Raw genomic sequence first — 19,541 nt, 5'->3', positions numbered from 1 at the left:
AGGAGGAGAGAACAAGAATCGGATCAGGCCAGGGCTGCACAACTCCAGGATCAGAGAGAAAGAACAAAAGGTAGAAGAGACGAGGAGACGAAGGATGAAAGGGCTGTGTGCCTCCAGAATGACAACAACTGACACAGAAGGAGGAGAGAGGAAGAGACAGATGATAAAAGGTCTCATCAGACTGCACTACCTTTCTCACAAAGGGTGTCCCGAGTCACCCAGTTGTCTAGTAAATAAATAAAACTGAATCAGTAGGTGGCAGAGAAGATGAAAGAAAGAAAAGGGAAGGTTTTAAATAGATGAAAACCAGGAGAGATTGGTGGTGTTCAGAGGATGACAAAAGTTAATAAATTATAAAAGATTATTTTTAGAGGAAGTGTAGATAGGAAATGAATGGAGTGTTTGTCGTGCTCTTGGTCCCTACTCCTTTACAGATGTTTCCATTTATTTCTTCCACTCCTTTTCAATATTTGCAATTCAATATTTATTTCACTTACAACATTTCCAACTCTGGTAAAAGGTCTTTGATAAAAAACATCAACTCTATTGCATTATTACCAGATGGCTGCCTTATCTGTGGAATATTTTAGATCCCAAATGCCTTCAGAGTTATACTTTTTGATCACTGAATTACTGGCTGTCGGGACCAGCATTGTACTGCTATCTAATTAAGGTAGCAATACTACCACAAACTAGACATTACCATTACTTTTGCAGGTTATGAAGATGTTTGTGAAAATTAAATTTTTATTCTTCTGATGACATTCTCATCAGATCAGTGGGAGGTCTTAGGTGTCTTTAGGTGGGAGGGGACCTAAGATGATACTTAAGTCTTGTTATCTCACATTACTTTCACCAATAGTCTGATTCCAAAAGTCTAAAGCTTCAACTTGAAGGTTCCCTTATTCAAATTCTTCCTCTAGATATACCCTTCAGTTGTTTGTCTATCTTGCCACTGTGCTCTATACAATAGGCAGTAGGATATTTCATTTATGAACTAACAATGTGTTAAGTATCCAGCAACAAATGAAGCATCTTACTCCATTGTGGATTTCTTCCTGCTTCACTGAATAGATGTAATTCTAATAATGCTCAGGAAGTTCTGCATATCCAGGAAACAAACTCCTTGACTTGCGCCAATTCATCTTCCTTAGCATGCCCTCACCTCCACCACTTAATATAGTCTGGCTGCAGTAAACTCTATCTATACTGTAGCAATTCTCTCGGTTTTCTTCAGCAATGCCTCCAAATTATTCAAAAATACAGAAAAACCTCTGCTTCAGCTTCCTGGTTTAAAAATAAACTACAGATTCATTGCTGGGTCACGTTCCTGGAACACTCAAACTTTACCTGAGGAAAATGTCTAATGTCTAACTATGAGGGTATTTTGAATGGGTAGAAAGCATTGCCAGTGACACTCATATTGTACTAATTAAGTACAACCTAATGTTGGTTAATTCAAGGGAATTAATAGTTTTCCCTGTTTCATTAAGGAAATAATTTGTGCAACAAGCAGTATAGATATCAATGCTGCTCTGTATTAAATGTTACCTATTGAGCCTTGGGTCTCATACCACCAGGTGCAGGAACAGTTATTACCCTTCAACTAATAGGCTGCTGAACCATTACAGATAAATTCATTCACCTCAATACTGAACTGAAACCACAACCTATAGACTTGCTTTCAAGGACTTTACAATTCTTGTTCTTGGCATTATTTATTTATTTTTGTGCTTGCGCAGTTGTGTTCTTTTACACATTGGTTGTTTCTCAGTCTTTGTGTTTAGTTTTTCATTGATTCTATTGTATTTCTTGGAATCTTGATAGGAGGTGATAAAGGATGTAATGTTTTAGAAGTGAAAGCTCAATCTGTAGAAATCTGGTAGGAACCTGACATAACTGACTAAATTTCAATTAGTGGTGTTCCAAAACTTTAAGTTGTACCGAGAAGTTTTTCTAAATATCAGCTTTTACATTTTGTTTTAAAGTATAGGGCTAAAACATCAGGGTTCAGTTTACCATTCTGTCACCAAAGATGAAAATCATTCATCAGACTGCTGTTGCTGTATGAAACAACGAACGATGAAGGCAGAGTTACAACTTTTAAAAATGCAATACTGGATGTGTCGACAGCATTGCTGGAGAATTCACAATGTGGATATTGAACAGAGCATTTTTGGAGACCTGGGGTAGGTGTATAGAGATGGTGTAATTGTGAACTTCATGTATTTGTCATATCTAATAGAGTTTAAAAATGGTTCTTCATAAGTGATATGCCTCAGGGTAAGAGATCAACTTAAAGGTTCCAATTATTTTTAAAAATCATGCATAATTCTTTTCTAATATTGATGACTCCGAATCTTTTATTCTAAAACTTTTAAGTTCAGCACAATTGTGACATTTAATTGAGCAATTGCTTTGCAGCCTCTTTTTAAAAGAGGAAACCACAGTGGTCAGGTCTCTGGCAATGAGTTTGGCTCTGTGGCTCAGAAGGGAAGAAGGAAGAAGAGACAAGCTTTAGTGATAAGGGACTCATCAGTTAGGGGAACAGACAGGAGGTTTTGCCTCTCAGGTGCTAGAGCTAGGGACATCTCAGATCAAGTCATAGCCCTGGTTAAGGAGCAGGTACATCTTCCCAGATCCTGCAACAAGAGTATTCCACTGTCCTGTCTGGCATTTCCACTGCTCTAATTGTGCAGTAAGAAAAAAGGAAAGAAAAATGACCCGAAACCTACCTATAGCATCAGCCTCTTCTTGCTGAAGCCTCTCAAGCCAAAGTGTCAACTTCCCCACTATCCCACTCCAATAATAGCCGCTCTGCTTAAACCTAACTTTTTATTGCTCTTTGCCAAGTGCCTAATTACATGACAATCTTAATTTGCCCCACTTGCTTTTTCAAATCACACTCCCACAATGCACAATTCAATGGTTCCTTGCTATCTCAGGCACACAGAATGTCCCAACTGATCCCGATCATAGTCATGCAGAAGAAAATCTGCTTAAAAATATCTAACCTTCTCTTTCCTCCCTATCTCTGTAATTTGCTCTATATTTTTGAAAGTTATCTCCACACTGAATTATTTCACCATCTTCAGCTACCAAAATTGTAGTTCATTCCATCCAAAAAAAAACTGCCTTTTTTTTCAAGACCCTCTTTAAAATGTATCTCCTTAATCCAGCTTTTAGTCATGTGTCCAGTTATCTCCTTGAGTGATTTTATTTTCTCATTTGACCTTTCTGTGAAACCCCTTGGAAGCTTAATAGGCATATTCAATATGAATTGTTTATGTTGCTCACAACAGAAACCATATCACCAACATTTATAACATCACAACCGAGATCAAAATGATGAACCTCAGTTCACAATATTTGCATGGCACCAACAGTTGTCCAATACTTAGCTATCTATTTTTCAAACTGAGATGGGGGAAGCAAGGTGGTAGAATATTTAAGTATTGGCAGGTTCCTTTTTAGTTTGGAACTTAACAGATGTCATGTATAATAACTTAATTCATTTTGACATTTCCTCCTTTTCATCTGCTGTCTAGTTCTGTTCAGCTATACTAACAAAAACTCTGTAAGAGTATTGAGAAACTGATGTTTCTAAATGTATAGAAATAAGTAGCTATTTTTTGGCAACTTAACTCATCTTAAATTAGTTCAAATTCAGACCCCACAATTTCAACATGCAGACAATGTCAGCTTGTCTAAAACCAGTGTCTTATGGATTCCGTTGTTCCGTCACGTATATCATAGTTTCACAAAGTATATAAGAGCTTCCTAAAAAATAAATTGGTTGTAGTGTTAAGGTAATCACAGTTACTCTGCCTTTTTTATTTGTTACTTTATTGGGGAATAGTAATGTCCAAAAGTTGGCCGACTAGTTCAACAAATGAACTAATCAGATGAAGTATTTTAAGATAAGAAGGTTTGTGCCATGGTATTTTTATAATTATTTAGGTTGTCAGCTATACAATCTACTTGTTCAAGTTTTCAGTGTTAAATGTGGTAACAAATCACTTTGAAGAAGAGTTCAGTCCAAAATTTTCTAGCTCCTTGTTAAGATAAAATTGTGTAAATTCCTGTTTTGTATTTTTGTCTGAGAACTTTTTTTTCACTTAACTATTATAAAGGTTCCCAGGATTTGAAGTAGACACTGACAATGCAACTGCGTTATCCTCTGCTTTACAAGAGCTTAAAGATAACTATGAGAGCATAAGGAAGAAAGTGCTAGAAGGAATATCTTTGGACAGTCTCCCTTTGCTATCTGTTGAGTTAAGGAGTCTGCCACATGCTACATTTGTTCCAGCTATGGTATGAAATGATTTAGAGAATTGTCTGTATTGCTGATGCCAGGTAGATTTTATCTTTTTCTTGAATAGCCAGATACTTAATGACTGAAAAACCACACCACTTTTAATATTCTTTACATCTATCCATGTTCCTGGAATTTCTATTTGCTTATATTGGAATGTATCCTTCTTTCCTTAGCAATTGCAACTAATTGCATTCAGGACAAGTCTAGTCTCAGTAACATAGAGATATTACATGTTGTTTGATTTTAACCAACTAAAAACCATGTTGTTTATTTATGTTACACACTTTAGTTTCCTGTAGTTTAGTAACTCAGCACAATCCAGATTGTGGAGCATTGGTTATCTGGAACTGAGTGAATAGAATTTCAAAGCCCAGAGACCTCTCTTAAAATTATTTTGGTCTTCAGATCCTAAGAGTCTTATACATTTACCATATTGAAGGATCAGGTTAATGAATCCTTTGCAAAATTTTGAGTTTCCAGCTAGAACTATTCAGTTATGTCATCTACAAATCTTAACAAGTCTATTGCACTGTATAACTGTCATTTCTCTAAATGATTAGGCACTAGACCAGTTCATAATGAAACCTTGGAAAAAAGAGACACATATCTCTGTAGCAAAATGGGAGACATTTTCACCATAAAGTACATATGGTTTCTTAATGATTTAGCTGACTAAAATAAAGGCAAAAGGGATCCCAGTTCACCCCCAAGTTAGCTGATTTAACAATTGGTTTCCACAGTCATGAGTGGGGTGAGATTTCAGCAAGACCAACTACAGTGAAGGCATGTAAACATTTACTTTGTGAAAGAATAAAGGAGAGGATTTGCAGATTAGAATTGTTTTGATAGTTGATTATAACCTTTTTCCTTTTCTCTTATTCAGTTGGGAGAGAAATCACCATCTTCTCAGGATCAAAGCTGTTTAAATTATAGGTAATTTTCAATTTGTATATGGCTAGTCATTCACTTTACTTCTTCTCAAAGTCTGTTTTGGGAGGTAATAATAGTGTTGTGCCAGTTAGGTACTTTATCCAAGCAGCTTTATGTCATGTGCTATTCTATACTTCAGGCTCAGTGTATTATTGGTTGATAATGACTTCCAGGCCTTTATTACATTCATTTTGTAGTAGGAATTACTAGGCTGATCAAAAGTAGAGATGCTGGCTGTTTCATAGAAACATAGAAAATAGGTGCAGGAGTAGGCCATTCGGCCCTTGGAGCCTGCACTGCCATTCAGTATGATCATGGCTGATCATCCAACTCAGAACCCTGTACCTGCTTTCTCTCCATATCCCCTGATCCCTTTAGCCACAAGGGCCATATCTAACTCCCTCTTAAATATAGCCAATGAACCGGCCTCAAGTGTTTCCTGTGGCAGAAAATTCCACAGATTCACCACTCTCTGTGTGAAGAAGTTTTTCCTCATCTTGGTCCTAAAAGGCTTCCCCTTTATCCTTAAACTGTGACCCCTCATTCTGGACTTCCCCAACATCGGAAACAATCTTCCTGCATCTAGCCTGTCCAATCCCTTTAGAATTTTATACATTTCAATAAGATCCCCCCTCAGTCTTCTAAATTCCAGCGAGTATAAGCCTAGTCGATCCAGTCTTTCTTCATGTGAAAGTCCTGCCATCCCAGGAATCAATCTGGTGAACCTTCTTTGTACTCCCTCTATGGCAAGAATGTCTTTCCTCAGATTAGGGGACAAAAGCTGCACACAATATTCTAGGTGCGGTCTCACCAAGGCCTTGTACAACTGCAGTAGAACCTCCCTGCTCCTGTACTCGAATCCTCTTGCTATGAATGCCAACATACCATTTGCCTTTTTCACCGCCTGCTGTACCTGCATGCCCACTTTCAATAACTGGTGTACAATGACACCCAGGTCTCATTGCACCTCCCCTTTTCCTAATTGGCCACCATTCAGATAATAATCTGTTTTCCTGTTCTTGCAACCAAAGTGGATAACCTCACATTTATCCACATTAAATTGCATCTACCATGAATTTGCCCACTCACCTAACCTATCCAAGTCACCCTGCATCCTCACAGCTAACACCGCTGCCCAGCTTCGTGTCATCCGCAAACTTGGAGATGCTGCATTTTCCTTTGCCTTTAAGAAACCTTTGGATGCTGAAGTCAATTGTGCATCTGCCACCTGAGTGGAAGCCAGCCAATTCGCTCCAGATCTGCATATAAACTCTGGAACTTCCAGGTCTTATTGGAAACTATACTTCTGTTTGGGCTTTTTAACTGTTACTTGTTTTATCTATTATTCTATTGAGGGCAGGTGTAGGAGATAATAAAGTATGTCCAAGAGGAATGCTTGATATTAAATTGCTGTTTCCTAGTACATAAACTGATCAAGACAGGAACCAATGGAGGAAATAATAGAATTTAAAGTGGACTCATATAGCCATATAACCATATAATTACAGCACGGAAACAGGCCATCTCGGCCCTTCTAGTCCATGCTGAAATCCAAGACCCAAGACCTGATGATTTCATCCTTTGGCTCAAGGAATCTACCATTCTTTAACTATATATAGCTTTAAGAGGATTGGGTTAGAATTTCATAAATATTAATGATGTCACTGAATAACTGCAGAATATTTTGAAAGGGAAGAGCAAATGTTTAGAGGTTATAGTCAATATTGGTATCAATGACAAGGAAGGTAAAAGAAGGGATAAAATTGTGTAGGCCAAGTTTAAAAAGCAAAAATTGGTTGAGCAAGATTTCAAAGGCAGTAATTTTTATATTATTACTCATGTCACATCATGTGTTAGTACAGAAACAGGAAATTAAAATACAAATTGTAGATGAATATATGCTCAGTGGCCACTTATTAAGTACACCTGCTTGATAATGCAAATATCTAATCAGCTAATCATGAAGCAGAAAATCAGTGTATAAAAACATCAACATGGTCAAGAGGTTCAGTTGTTGTTCAGACCAAACATCAGAATGAAGAAGAAATGTGATCTAAGTGACTGACTGTGGATGATTGTTGGTGCCAGCAGGGTGGTTTGAGTATCTTAGAAACTGCTGATCTCCTGAAATGGTGCACAATATGATGCAAAAAACATCCAGTAAGCCACAAATCTGTGGGAAAAAATGGCTTGTTAATGAGAGGTGTCAACAGAGAATGGCCAAACTGGTTCAAACTGAGAGGAAGGCAGCAGTAATTCAAATAACCATACGTTACAACAGTAGTGTGCAGAGGAGCATCTCGGAATACATAACATGCTAACCCTTGAAATGGATGGGCTACAGCAACAAAAGATCACATAGATACAATGAGTGGCTACTTTATTCTTTGCCCGTCTTCTAAACTATCCACAGCTCCACCAATCTTGGTATCACCTGTAAACTTACTAACCCACCCATCCATATTTTCATCTAGGTCACTTTTATAAATCACAAACAGTAGAGGTCCCAGCAGAGATTCCTGCGGAACACCACAACTATAGACCTCCAACTCGCATAAGTCTATTCAACCACTACCCTCTATCTTCTACCCGCAAGCCAGTTCTGAATCCGAACAGCCAATTTGCTGCAGACAGCGTACATCCTAATCTTCTAGATTAGCCTCCCATGAGAGTCTTTGTCAAATGCCTTACTAAAATCCATGTAGACAACATCCACTTCCCTACTTTCATCAATCTCTCTCATCACCTTGTCAAAAAACTGGATCAAGTTGGTAAGACATAACCTGCCCTACACAAAGCTGTATTAGCTCTCCCTAATTAGCCCATGGGTTTCCAAATGCACATATATACTATCTTTAAGAATTGCCTCCAGCAATTTCCCTACAACTGTGCTGAGACTCACCAGTCTATAGTTCCCAGGATTTTCCTTTGTTCCCTTCTTAAATAGAGATACAATGTGGAGCCTTACTCAAGAAGGGCAGCAGCAGTAAGCCTGCTTATTGTAGGCCAGTGAGTCTAATGCCATTGGTAGAGAAATTAAATAGGAAAAATTCCTGAGGTACAGGATTAGTCTACACCTGATGTGCAGGGATTGATCATTGATACCATAGATGTGTTGGTAGGACATCTGCATTTCACTAAGTTTTTTGAAGAGGTATTTATGAGCTCTACATGGACTTCAATAAGGCCATTGCCGAGGTTCCATTTGGAAGACTGGCGGATGTAGTAGAACATATGCTATGGGTTACCTGACACTGGAAAATTCAGAATTCATTCAATACATAACTTAAAGCCCCGGTTTTCATGTTCCACAATAAATAAATTTAAACCAAAACTTTGTGGTATTTACTCAAGAAATTACTTTGCTTCAAAATTTCATAGTGCCATTAAAATCTTACAAGACCTTTAGAGCACAGTTTCTTAAACAAGTTCTTAATGACACCTTCACAATGTTTTCTTTACATTTTATTTTTAGTCATCTTAAGGCAAGAAGCATAATTTCTTGGTTGGTGCATGCCTAAATAACGTTTTATAAAGCATTCCCCTGCACTCCCTGTTGATTTTTTTTGATGATTTTGGCAAACAGTTTTCTTTAGTCTTGTTAAGCCTCATTGACAACTAGTTGGTTTAGTCCCAGATGTATGGAATAAGAGACTAAGGTTATTTTTCTGGTAATTTCACTGTCCTTGGTTTAATAAAGTCTTTCACTTGAACTGTGTTATCATTGATTCATCCATTCTCTCATGTGCAGTATAAAATTTGCAAAGGAAATGGAAGAATATGGACGTTACGTATGCAAAAGGGTAGGTTTAGTGGGGCATTTGATTACTAATATGAAGTTCAAATTGTATTAAAAATCCAACTTGATATTCCTGTTATTTCTAGAAATGAAGTGGCTTTGATTGAAGAACTACCTTGTGAAGACCTAGCTAGAAAAAATTGTGGAGATGATGATAAGCCTGGAGAGCAACCTAAGGAAGTAAATAATTAATTTAAATATTAAAATAGTGGTATAACTCCATTTTGAAAGGTGATGGTAAGATCAAGCGTAGATTAGGTGACTGATTTGCTGAGTACCTGAGTGCTTTCTCTGCAATGCCCATCTCTGTCAGCTTCATTAACCTACCAACCAGATAACTTGTTCGGCAACTGATTTTTTCTCTCCAACCCCCTCCCCACCCCCACCCCAATGTTAACTTGGCTTCATCCTCATCCTTCCTTCAGACTCACTTCAATTTAAAACTAACATGAGGAAATCTGCAGTTGCTGGAAATTCAAACAACACACACAAAATGCTGGTGGAACACAGCAGGCCAGGCAGCATTTATAGAAAGAAGCACTGTTGACGTTTCAGGCTGAGACCCTTCGTCCTGTCAAAGGGTCTTGGCCTGAAACGTCGACAGTGCTTCTTCCTATAGATGCTGCCTGGCCTGCTGTGTTCCACCAGTAATTTGTGTGTGTCAATTTAAAGCTAACTTGTTCTCTCTCTTTCCCAGTTATCGTGAGTCAACAATCTGAAGCATTGACTTAATTTCTCCTACCAGAGCTGCTTCCTGACATACTGTTTGCAGCATTCTGTTTTATCTCATATTTCCATTAATTGTTGTTATTTATATTTTAATTAATTACAATTGATCTTTGACCTGCATGATTAGTTTGCAAAATTTATTACACAGCTTTTAATAATACAGAATATTTCAGTGAATGTTCAGTATAGAATATTTATTTCCTTAGCAGTTTTCCAACTTGGAAACTTTTTAATTAAAATTTTGTGTTTTTCTACAGCTACGTTGTGATCTTAATCAACATGTGTCAGATAAAGCCGACAGTGTTTGTGAAGAGACAGTAAATCAAGGTGGGAAGCATTATTTTTCTTAAAAATGTATAAACAATAGAATATTTAACTCAAATGTAAACATAGTAGCATGGAAACATACAGCACAGTAACATGTCCAAGTGATCCCATTGACATCACCCTTATCCTCACCATTGACATCCTGTGGTTCACTATAGATCAGATATTGGACAAGCTAGATAAACATTAGTGAAAATAACAGGTAAATAGTTTGGTACTCTGCATTAAATGACATGTCTTCATTTATTATTTGTCATGCCTCATATTCCTGATGAGTGCAGCTCCAGGAGCACACAAGTATTTCAGTTTTATTCAACAGAACAAAGTAATTGACTTCATTGGTACCTGACTTGCCATGTTAAACATACGTTTCCGCATTATGGCTACCATCTACACAACCTACATATCACATCAATTTACCATTTTTGTTTTGCAGTGGCACATCATAAGCCTGCAACCTCTATAACCAGGATATCAATGGCTGGAGCAGCATGTAAACTGCACCACCTGCAAGAACCCTTCTAAGTTATAGATTGTTATGACTTAGACAGTTTTAATTTACAACATAGAAGGAACTCATTTAGTTAACCAAGCCTACACTGGCTTTCAGAGCAGTTCTTAATAGAAAGTTCTATAGAGCATTATTTCGATATAGAAAAAATGATAAAATAATCTTTCTGTATGGCTGCGTCCTTAAATCCTAATTAGAAGCTTAATTACTTGGAGGGAAGCAACATTCTTTTTCTAAAGCAGTCTACTGTCCTCAAGAATGATTTGCTTCTACTTGAGTTTTATGGGTTCTGAGTTGGCTACTAAGACCAATGAAAGAACCAGTTGAGATCGATGGTAGCAGTTGGGACAGGTGAATGAGTGGTTGAAGAGCTGGTATACCCATTCTGCTGCTTAAGCAGGACTTTTGTGTACTTCCAATATGCAGCCCCCATTTTCTTGATATCATTCCAAATGCTCTCTCAACTTTTTAAGCAGTTGTGGGCCAGCAGTTCCGGGAGTCGATGGGAACAACTAGCCTATGACCACTGGAAAGTGCTGCAGCACCAAGGAAGTTCTGAATAGAACTTTGAATCTTTGTTTCTGACTGCCTGGTAAACTCCTCACACACACAACACAACTCAGAATAAAATGTTTATTTTTGGAACCTGATGTCATACACACAAACAACATGACAGAAGTAGCTAATTAAGCATAATTAGAGTTTCATTCTGAAGATGTTGGCCCGTATTATATCATAAGATGTTAACTTTTGAAGAGGTGGTCAGGCCCAGAGAACAAGCTTCAGACCATAGATGGGTGACTGCCAGGAGAGGTAAGGAGATTAAGAAATCAGTATATGGTTCCCCTGTGGCCATTCCCCACAGCATCAAGTATACCTCTTTGGATACTGCTGGGCAGGGCGACCCATCAGGGCAGGGCAGCAGCAGCCAGGCTGGTGGCATGGTGGCCAGCTCTGAGGCTCAACAGGGGAGGACAAAGTGAGGCAGTGCAGTAATTATAGGAGAGTTGAAAGGGGCACAGAAAAGACATTCTATGACTACAAAAGAGACACTAGGATGGTGTGTTGCCTCCCAGGTGCTAGGGGCCAGGATTTATCAGAGCAGATGCAGGATATTCTCAAAGAGGAAGGTGAACAACCAGAGATCGTGGTGCATATTGGCACCAATTACATAGGCAGAAAAGGGGAAGAGGTCCTTTGCAGTGACTATATAATAGAGTTAGGGAAGAGGCTCAAGTGAAGAACCTCCAAGGTAGTAATCTCCAGATTACTCCCAATGCCAAAGGCTAGTGCAGGTACAAAAGGGGTGATGGGATGGATGAATGAGTGGCTGTGGAGATGGTGCAGGGGACAGGGTTTCAAGTTCTTGGATCATTTGTGCCTTATCTAGGGAAGGGATGACCGGTACAAGAGGGATGAGTTTTACATGAACTGGAGGGGACTTGATATCCTGGCTGGGAGGTTTACTAATGCTGCATGGGAGAGTTTAAACTAATTTTGCAAGGAGCTGGGAACCAAAGCATCAGATCAGTAAGTGATAGACTGGACCGGAAGGTAGATGTCAAGAAAAGTAATGAAAGGCAAAACCAAAATAACAGGTATGATGGGTCAGATAGTTTGAAGTGTGTATACTTTAATGCTAGGAGTATTGTGGGTAAAGGTGATGAACCTAGACCATGGATAAGTACATGGAACTACAATGGAATTACTGAAACTTGGTTGAGAGAGGGACAGGAATGGGTGATTAATGTACCAGGTTTTTGAAGCTTTAGAAAAGATAGAGAAGGAAGTAAAAGTGAGGGGGGGCACAGTTGTATTGCTAATCAGGGACAATATCACCTCTACACTCAGGGGAGGCATGATGGAGGGTTCAGACACTGAGTCCATTTGGGTTGGACCTCAGGAATAGGAAGGGTGCAGTCACACTGATTGCAATTGTACCACAGACTCCCTAGTAGCCACCTGGATATTCAAGAACAGATACATATTCAGATTAAGGAAATGTGTAAAAATAATAAGAGTAGTTGTCATGGGGGATTTCAACTTTCCTAATATAAACTAGGATCTTCTTAGTGCACATGACTTAGATGGGGCAGAATGTGTTAAGTGTATCCAAAAGAATTTCTTAACTCAATATGTGCAAGATACAACAAGAGAAGGGGGTGTACTGGATCTGCTGTTGGGTAATAAGCCTGGCCAGGTGACTGACCTTTCAATGGGTGAGGCAACAGAGACAACAGTGATCACAATTCCTTAACTTTCAGGATAGGTATGGTCCTTGTGGGAGAGTTTTAAATTGGATTAGGGCAAACTGCGAGGGAAAGAGCTAAGAGGAGTTAATTGGGAACATCGTTTTTTCTGGCAAGGTCACATCAGACATATGGAGGGTGTTTAAAGATCAATTGCATAGAGTACAGGAAAGATATGCTCCTGTTAGGATGAAAGACAGAGATGGAAAGGTAAGAGAACCTTGGATGTCTAGAGGGGTGATGAACTTAGTTATGAAATAAAAGGAAAAGTATATAAAGTTTCAGATTTTACAATCAAATGGAGCACATGAGCAGTATAAAGAAGCCAGAAAAGATATAAAGAAGAGGATTAGGAAAACCAAGAGGGGCGATGAAAATTCCTTAGTTAGTAAGATTAAGATGAATCCCAAGGCATTCTGTACATATATTAAGAGCAAGATATACTGTTTTGGATACTGCTGGGGGAGATGTCTCATCAGGGGAAGGCAGCAGCAGCCGAGTTCATTGCACCATGGGTGACTCTGTGGCACAGGAGGAAAGGAAAAGGAGTGGGAGAGCTATAGTGATAGGGGATTCGATTGTAAGGGGAATAAATAGGCGTTTCTGCGGCCGCAAACGAGACTCCAGGATGGTATGTTGCCTCCCTGGTGCAAGGGTCAAGGATGTCTGAGCGGTTGCAGGACATTCTGGAATGGGAGGGTGAACAGCCAGTGGTCGTGGTGCACATAGGTACCAACGATATAGGTTAAAAAATGGGATGAGGTCCTACAAGGTGAATTTAGGGAGTTAGGAGATAAACTAAAAAGTAGGACCACAAAGGTAATAATCTCTGAATTACTACCAGTGCCACGTGCTAGTCAGAGTAGAAATTGGAGGATATTTCAGATGAATATGTGGCTTGAAAAATGGTGCAAGGGGGAGGGATTCTAATTTCTGGGGCATTGGAACCAGTTCTGGGGGAGGTGGGACTGGTATAAACAGGACGGTCTGCACCTGGGCTGGACTGGAACCAATGTCCTAGGGAGAGCGTTTGCTACTGCTGTTCAGGAGGCTTTAAACTAATATGACGGGGATGGAAACAAGTGCAGAGAGACAGAGGGGTGTAAAATGAGGGTAGAAGCAAAAAGTAGTAAGGTGAAAAGTAAAAGTGGCAGGCAGGCAAATCCAGGGCAAAAAGCAAAAAGAGCCATTTTTCAACATAATTGTATAAGGGCTAAGAGTGTTGTAAAAACAAGCCTGAAGGCTTTGTGTGTCAATGTAACAAGCATTTGTAACAAGGTGGATGAATTGAATGTGCAGATAGTTATTAATGAATATGATATAGTTGGGATCACAGAGACATGGCTCCAGGGTGACCAAGGATGGGAGCTCAACATCCAGGGATATTCAATATTCAGGAGGGATAGACAGGAAAGAAAAGGAGGTGGGGTAGCATTGCTGGTTAGAGAGGAGATTAACGCAATAGAAAGGAAGGACATTAGCCTGGAGGATGTGGAATCGATATGGGTAGAGCTGCATAACACTAAGGAGCAGAAAACGCTGGTGGGAGTTGTGTACAGGCCACCTAACAGTAGTAGTGAGGTTGGGGATGGCATTAAACAGGAAATTAGGGATCCGTGCAATAAAGGAACAGTAGTTATAATGGGTGACTTCAATCTACATATAGATTGGGTGAACCAAATTGGTAAGGGTGCTGAGGAAGAGGATTTCTTGGAATGTATGCAGGATGATTTTCTGAACCAACATGTCGAGGAACCAACTAGGGAGCAGGCCATTCTAGATTGGGTATTGAGCAATGAGGAAGGGTTAGTTAGCAATCTTGTCGTGCAAGGCCCCTTGGGTAAGAGTGACCATAACATGGTGGAATTCTTCATTAAGATGGAGAGTGACATAGTTAATTCAGAAACAAAGGTTCTGAACTTAAATAAGGGTAACTTTGAAAGTATGAGACGTGAATTAGCTAAGATAGACTGGTAAATGATACTTAAAGGGTTGACGGTGGATATGCAATGGCAAGCATTTAAAGATCGCATGGATGAACTACAACAATTGTTCATCCCAGTTTGGCAAAAGAATAAACCAGGGAAGGTAGTGCACCCGTGGCTGACAAGGGAAATTAGGGATAGTATCAAGTCCAAAGAAGAAACATATTGTTACGTACCCCGTAACTGGGTGTCTTACCAGCAAAGATAGAAGTATCCGTTGGAGTCTGGTGGTACTATTTTCAACAGTGTTTATTAGTAAAATATACAAAACAATATCAATGCAAATATACAGATAATACACATTAGCAATACTAAACCTAGAAGTGTGGGTATAATAATAATCAATAATAAACAAACCCTATCGTTGTCTAGGGGATAATGAATTGTCGTATGTGAGTATAAAGTTCAGTTCAGTTCATGCAGGCTGAGGTAGTTGTTGGTCGATGTGTTGTAATTGTTGGAGAGAGAGAGAGGGCGATCAAACAGTGACAGCTATTGTCTTGCAAACCTTCCTTTACGATCTTGATCCGTCAATGTGTTGTTGTGTCCATTCAAGTATGACCACTCTGTCCTTTAGCTAGACCGTTCTTCTGTGGTGGACTCGTCACCCAGGCAAGGGTGGACACACACACAAGCCCCCATCGGCCTCGCAATAACCACTGTGAGTGAAATTGACCGATCCGTTCGGTCCCCGATGCCCCACACTTTCTCATGGGTTTCTGATGCTCACTAGTGTGTTTCCTGGTGCGTCCGAGGGGTGTCACCCCAGACCTCACTTTTATCCCCACTCAGGTGTCAGTCAGGTTTGAATGACTTAACCCATCAAACCAGCCCACTCTGGCTGTCCACTGAGGAATTTTAATGAGCAGGATGGTACCACATAAACAGCCCTCTCCGCAGCCATAAGTCTTTCGGGAGTCATAACATGGTGGATAAACATAACTCTCTCTCAGGCTGTTATCAGTAACAGATGTCCTGGCCTGTTTTCTTTTGTCTCTCTTACTCTCTCGTTAGCAGCATCGAAATAGTAACAGTATGCGATTCTCCAAAAGGGGGGGGCATGGGCAACTCTGCACCCTTTTGCCCATCAGAGTTGTTCATCCTTCGTAACAATATAAATTAGCAAAAAAAAGCAGCACACCTAAGGACTGGGAGAAATTCAGAGACCAGCAGAGGATGACAAAGGGCTTAATTAGGAAAGGGAAAAAAGATTATGAGAGAAAGCTGGCAGGGAACATAAAAACTGACTGTAAAAGCTTTTATAGATACGTGAAAAGAAAAAGATTGGTCAAGCCAAATGTAGGTCCTTTACAGTCGGAAACAGGTGAATTGATCATAGGGAACAAAGACATGGCAGACCAATTGAATAACTACTTTGGTTCTGTCTTCGCTAAGGAGGACATAAATAATCTTCCGGAAATAGTAAGGAACCGAGGGTCTAGTGAGATGGAGGAACTGGGGGAAATACATGTTAGTAGGGAAGTGGTGTTAGGTAAATTGAAGAGATTAAAGGCAGATAAATCCCCAGGGCCAGATGGTCTGCATCCCAGAGTGCTTAAGGAAGTAGCCCAAGAAATAGTGGATGCATTAGTGATAGTTTTTCACAACTCCTTAGATTCTGGATTTGTTCCTGAGGATTGGAGGATGGCTAATGTAACCCCACTTTTTAAAAAAGGAGGGAGAGAGAAACCAGGGAATTATAGACCGGTTAGTCTGACATCGGTGGTGGGGGAAAATGCTAGAGTCGGTTATCAAAGATGTGATAACAGCACATTTGGAAAGAGGTGAAATCATCGGACAAAGTCAGCATGGGTTTGTGAAAGGAAAATCATGTCTGAAGAATCTTATAGAATTTTTTGAAGTTGTAACTAGTAGAGTGGATAGGGGAGAGCCAGTGGATGTGGTATATTTAGATTTTCAAAAGGCTTTTGACAAGGTCCCACACAGGAGATTAGTGTGCAAACTTAAAGCACACGGTATTGGGGGTATTGTATTGATGTGGATAGAGAATTGGTTGGCAGACAGGAAGCAAAGAGTGGGAGTAAACGAGACCTTTTCAAAATGGCAGGCAGTGACTAGTGGGGTTCTGCAAGGCTCAGTGCTGGGACCCCAGTTGTTTACAATATATATTAATGATTTAGATGAGGGAATTAAATGCAGCATCTCCAAGTTTATGGATGACACGAAGCTGGGCGGCGGTGTTAGCTGTGAGGAGGATGCTAAGAGGATGCCGGGTGACTTGGATAGGTTAGGTGAGTGGGCAAATTCATGGCAGATGAAATTTAATGTGGATAAATGTGAGGTTATCCACTTTGGCTGCAAGAACAGGAAAACAGATTATTATCTGAACGGTGGCCGATTAGGAAAAGGGGAGATGCAACGAGACCTGGGTGTCATTGTACACCAGTCATTGAAGGTGGGCATGCAGGTACAGCAGGTGGTGAAAAAAACAAATGGTATGTTGGCGTTCATAGCAAAAGGATTTGAGTACAGGAGCAGGGAGGTTCTACTGCAGTTGTACAAGGCCTTGGTGAGATCACACCTAGAATATTGTGTGCAGTTTTGGTCCCCTAATCTGAGGAAAGACATTCTTGCCATACAGGGAGTCCAGAGAAGGTTCACCAGATTGATTCCTGGGATGGCAGGACTTTCATATGAAGAAAGATTGGATCGACTAGGCTTATACTCACTGGAATTTAGAAGATTGAGGGGGGATCTTATTGAAACGTATAAAATTCTAAAGGGATTGGACAGGCTAGATGCAGGAAGATTGTTTCTGATGTTGGGGAAGTCCAGAACGAGGGGTCACAGTTTAAGGATAACGGGGAAGCCTTTTAGGACCGAGATGAGGAAAAACTTCACACAGAGAGTGGTGAATCTGTGGAATTTTCTGCCACAGGAAACACTTGAGGCCAGTTCATTGGCTATATTTAAGAAGAAGTTAGATATGGCCCTTGTGGCTAAAGGGATCAGTGGGTGTGGAGAGAAAGCAGGTACAGGGTTCTGAGTTGGATGATCAGCCATGATCATACTGAATGGCGGTGCAGGCTCGAAGGGCCGAATGGCCTAATCCTGCACCTATTTTCTATGTTTCTATGTAAGAGTTATCACTAGGAAGAAGGAAGGACCACTCAAGGATAAAAGGGGGAGCATTTGCTTAGATGTAGAGAATGTGAGTGAGGTACTTTATGAGTATATTGGTTTGGTATTTAGGAAAAGGATATGGTGGATCAGGACATCTGTACTGAGTGTATAAATATGTTAAGGCATTTAGAGTTCAAAGAGGAGGAAGTGTTTGGCCTCCTAATGAGCATTAAGGTGGATGTCCCCAGGGACTGATGGGATTTACCCCAGGTTATTAAAGGAGTCAAGAGACGAGATTGCTGTGGCAAGACCAGTATCTTTGTGTCTTGTCTAGGCACAGGTGAGATCCCAGAGGACTAGTGAGTGGCTAATGTTGTACCTCTATTTAAGCAAGTATCAAGAGAAAATTCTGGGAACTATAGACCAATGAGTGTCACATCATTTGTAGGGAAGTTACTGGAGAAAATTCTTAGGAATAGGATATATGAGCATTTGGAAGCCCATGGCCTAATTAGGGAGAGCCAGTATGGCTTTGTGCAGGGCAGGATGTGTCCTACCAACTTGATTAAATTTTTTGACAAGGTGATGAGAGCTTGATGAAGGTAGGGCAGTGGATGTTGCCTATATGGATTTTAGTAAGGCGTTTGAGCTGGAGGTCGGTAGTTAGTGGTGATCCGCAGAAATCTGCTGGGACTTATGCTGTTTGTGATGTATAAAAATGATCTAGGTGAAAATGTGAATGGATGGGTTAGTATTTTTGCAGATGATACCAAGATTGGTGGAGTTGTGGATAGTGTAGAAGACTGGCATAGAATAAAGCACAATATCGATCAGTTGCAGGTATGGGCCGAGGGCGATGGAGTTTAACCTAGATAAATGTGAGGAGTTGCACCTTGGTAGGGCAAATGCAAGGAGACAGTACACTCTTAAGGGCAAGATCGTTAATAGTGTTGCTGAGCAGAGAGATCTTGGGATCCAAGTTCATAGTTCCTTGAAAGTAGCTGCACAGGTCGATAAGGTGGTTAAGAAAGCTTATGGAATGCTTGCTTTTATTACTTTGTAGTTGAGGCACTGAGTTCAAAAGTGAAGAGATTATGTTGCAACGTTACAAAACTCTGGTTATGCCACATCTGGCGTATTGCACACAGTTCTGGTTGCCCCACTGTAGGATGGATGTTGAGGCTTTGGGGACGGTGCAGAGGAGGTTTACCTGCTTTAGATGGTGTGTGCTATCATAAGAGGCTGGATAAACTTAGGTTGTTTTCTCTGGAGTGGCAGAGGCTGGGGGGAGATCTAAGAAGTTTATAAGATTATGAGAGGCACAGATAAGGTAGACCAGAAATATCTGTTTCCCAGAGTTGAAATGACTGATACCAGAGGGCATGCATTGAAAATGAGGGGGGTAGGTTCAAGTGAGATGTGAGGGGTAAGTTTTTCACTCAGAGAATGCCAGGAATGTGCTGCCTTGTATGGTGGTAGAAGCAAATATTTTAGAGGCTTTTAAGAGATGTTTAGATAGGCACCTGAATGTGATGGAGGGATACAGACATTGTGTAGGCAGGGGAATTAGTACTTGAGTGTTTTTGCTTTGCTTTTTAGCTGGTTCGGC

At 40.1% G+C, this 19,541-nt stretch overlaps 1 protein-coding gene across 2 annotated transcripts in view; it reads left to right on the top strand.

The window, feature by feature from the left end:
- The window catches only part of rbm44 (RNA binding motif protein 44), a 100,780-nt gene that overhangs the window by 40,840 nt on the left and 40,399 nt on the right, over nucleotides 1–19,541 (top strand). For both annotated transcript variants that reach the window (XM_073044648.1, XM_073044647.1), the window contains 5 exons: nucleotides 1,989–2,189; nucleotides 4,134–4,314; nucleotides 5,202–5,251; nucleotides 9,134–9,227; nucleotides 10,034–10,103. In XM_073044648.1, the coding sequence (XP_072900749.1) occupies nucleotides 1,989–2,189; nucleotides 4,134–4,314; nucleotides 5,202–5,251; nucleotides 9,134–9,227; nucleotides 10,034–10,103 (596 nt within the window). The remainder of the gene's footprint in view (nucleotides 1–1,988; nucleotides 2,190–4,133; nucleotides 4,315–5,201; nucleotides 5,252–9,133; nucleotides 9,228–10,033; nucleotides 10,104–19,541) is intronic.

This window comes from Hemitrygon akajei, chromosome 5 (genome assembly GCF_048418815.1).
Source record: "Hemitrygon akajei chromosome 5, sHemAka1.3, whole genome shotgun sequence".
In the NCBI taxonomy this organism is placed as follows: domain Eukaryota; kingdom Metazoa; phylum Chordata; class Chondrichthyes; order Myliobatiformes; family Dasyatidae; genus Hemitrygon; species Hemitrygon akajei.
The sequence above is the reverse complement of the archived record's forward strand: the minus strand, read 5'-3'. Positions and strand labels throughout refer to the sequence as shown.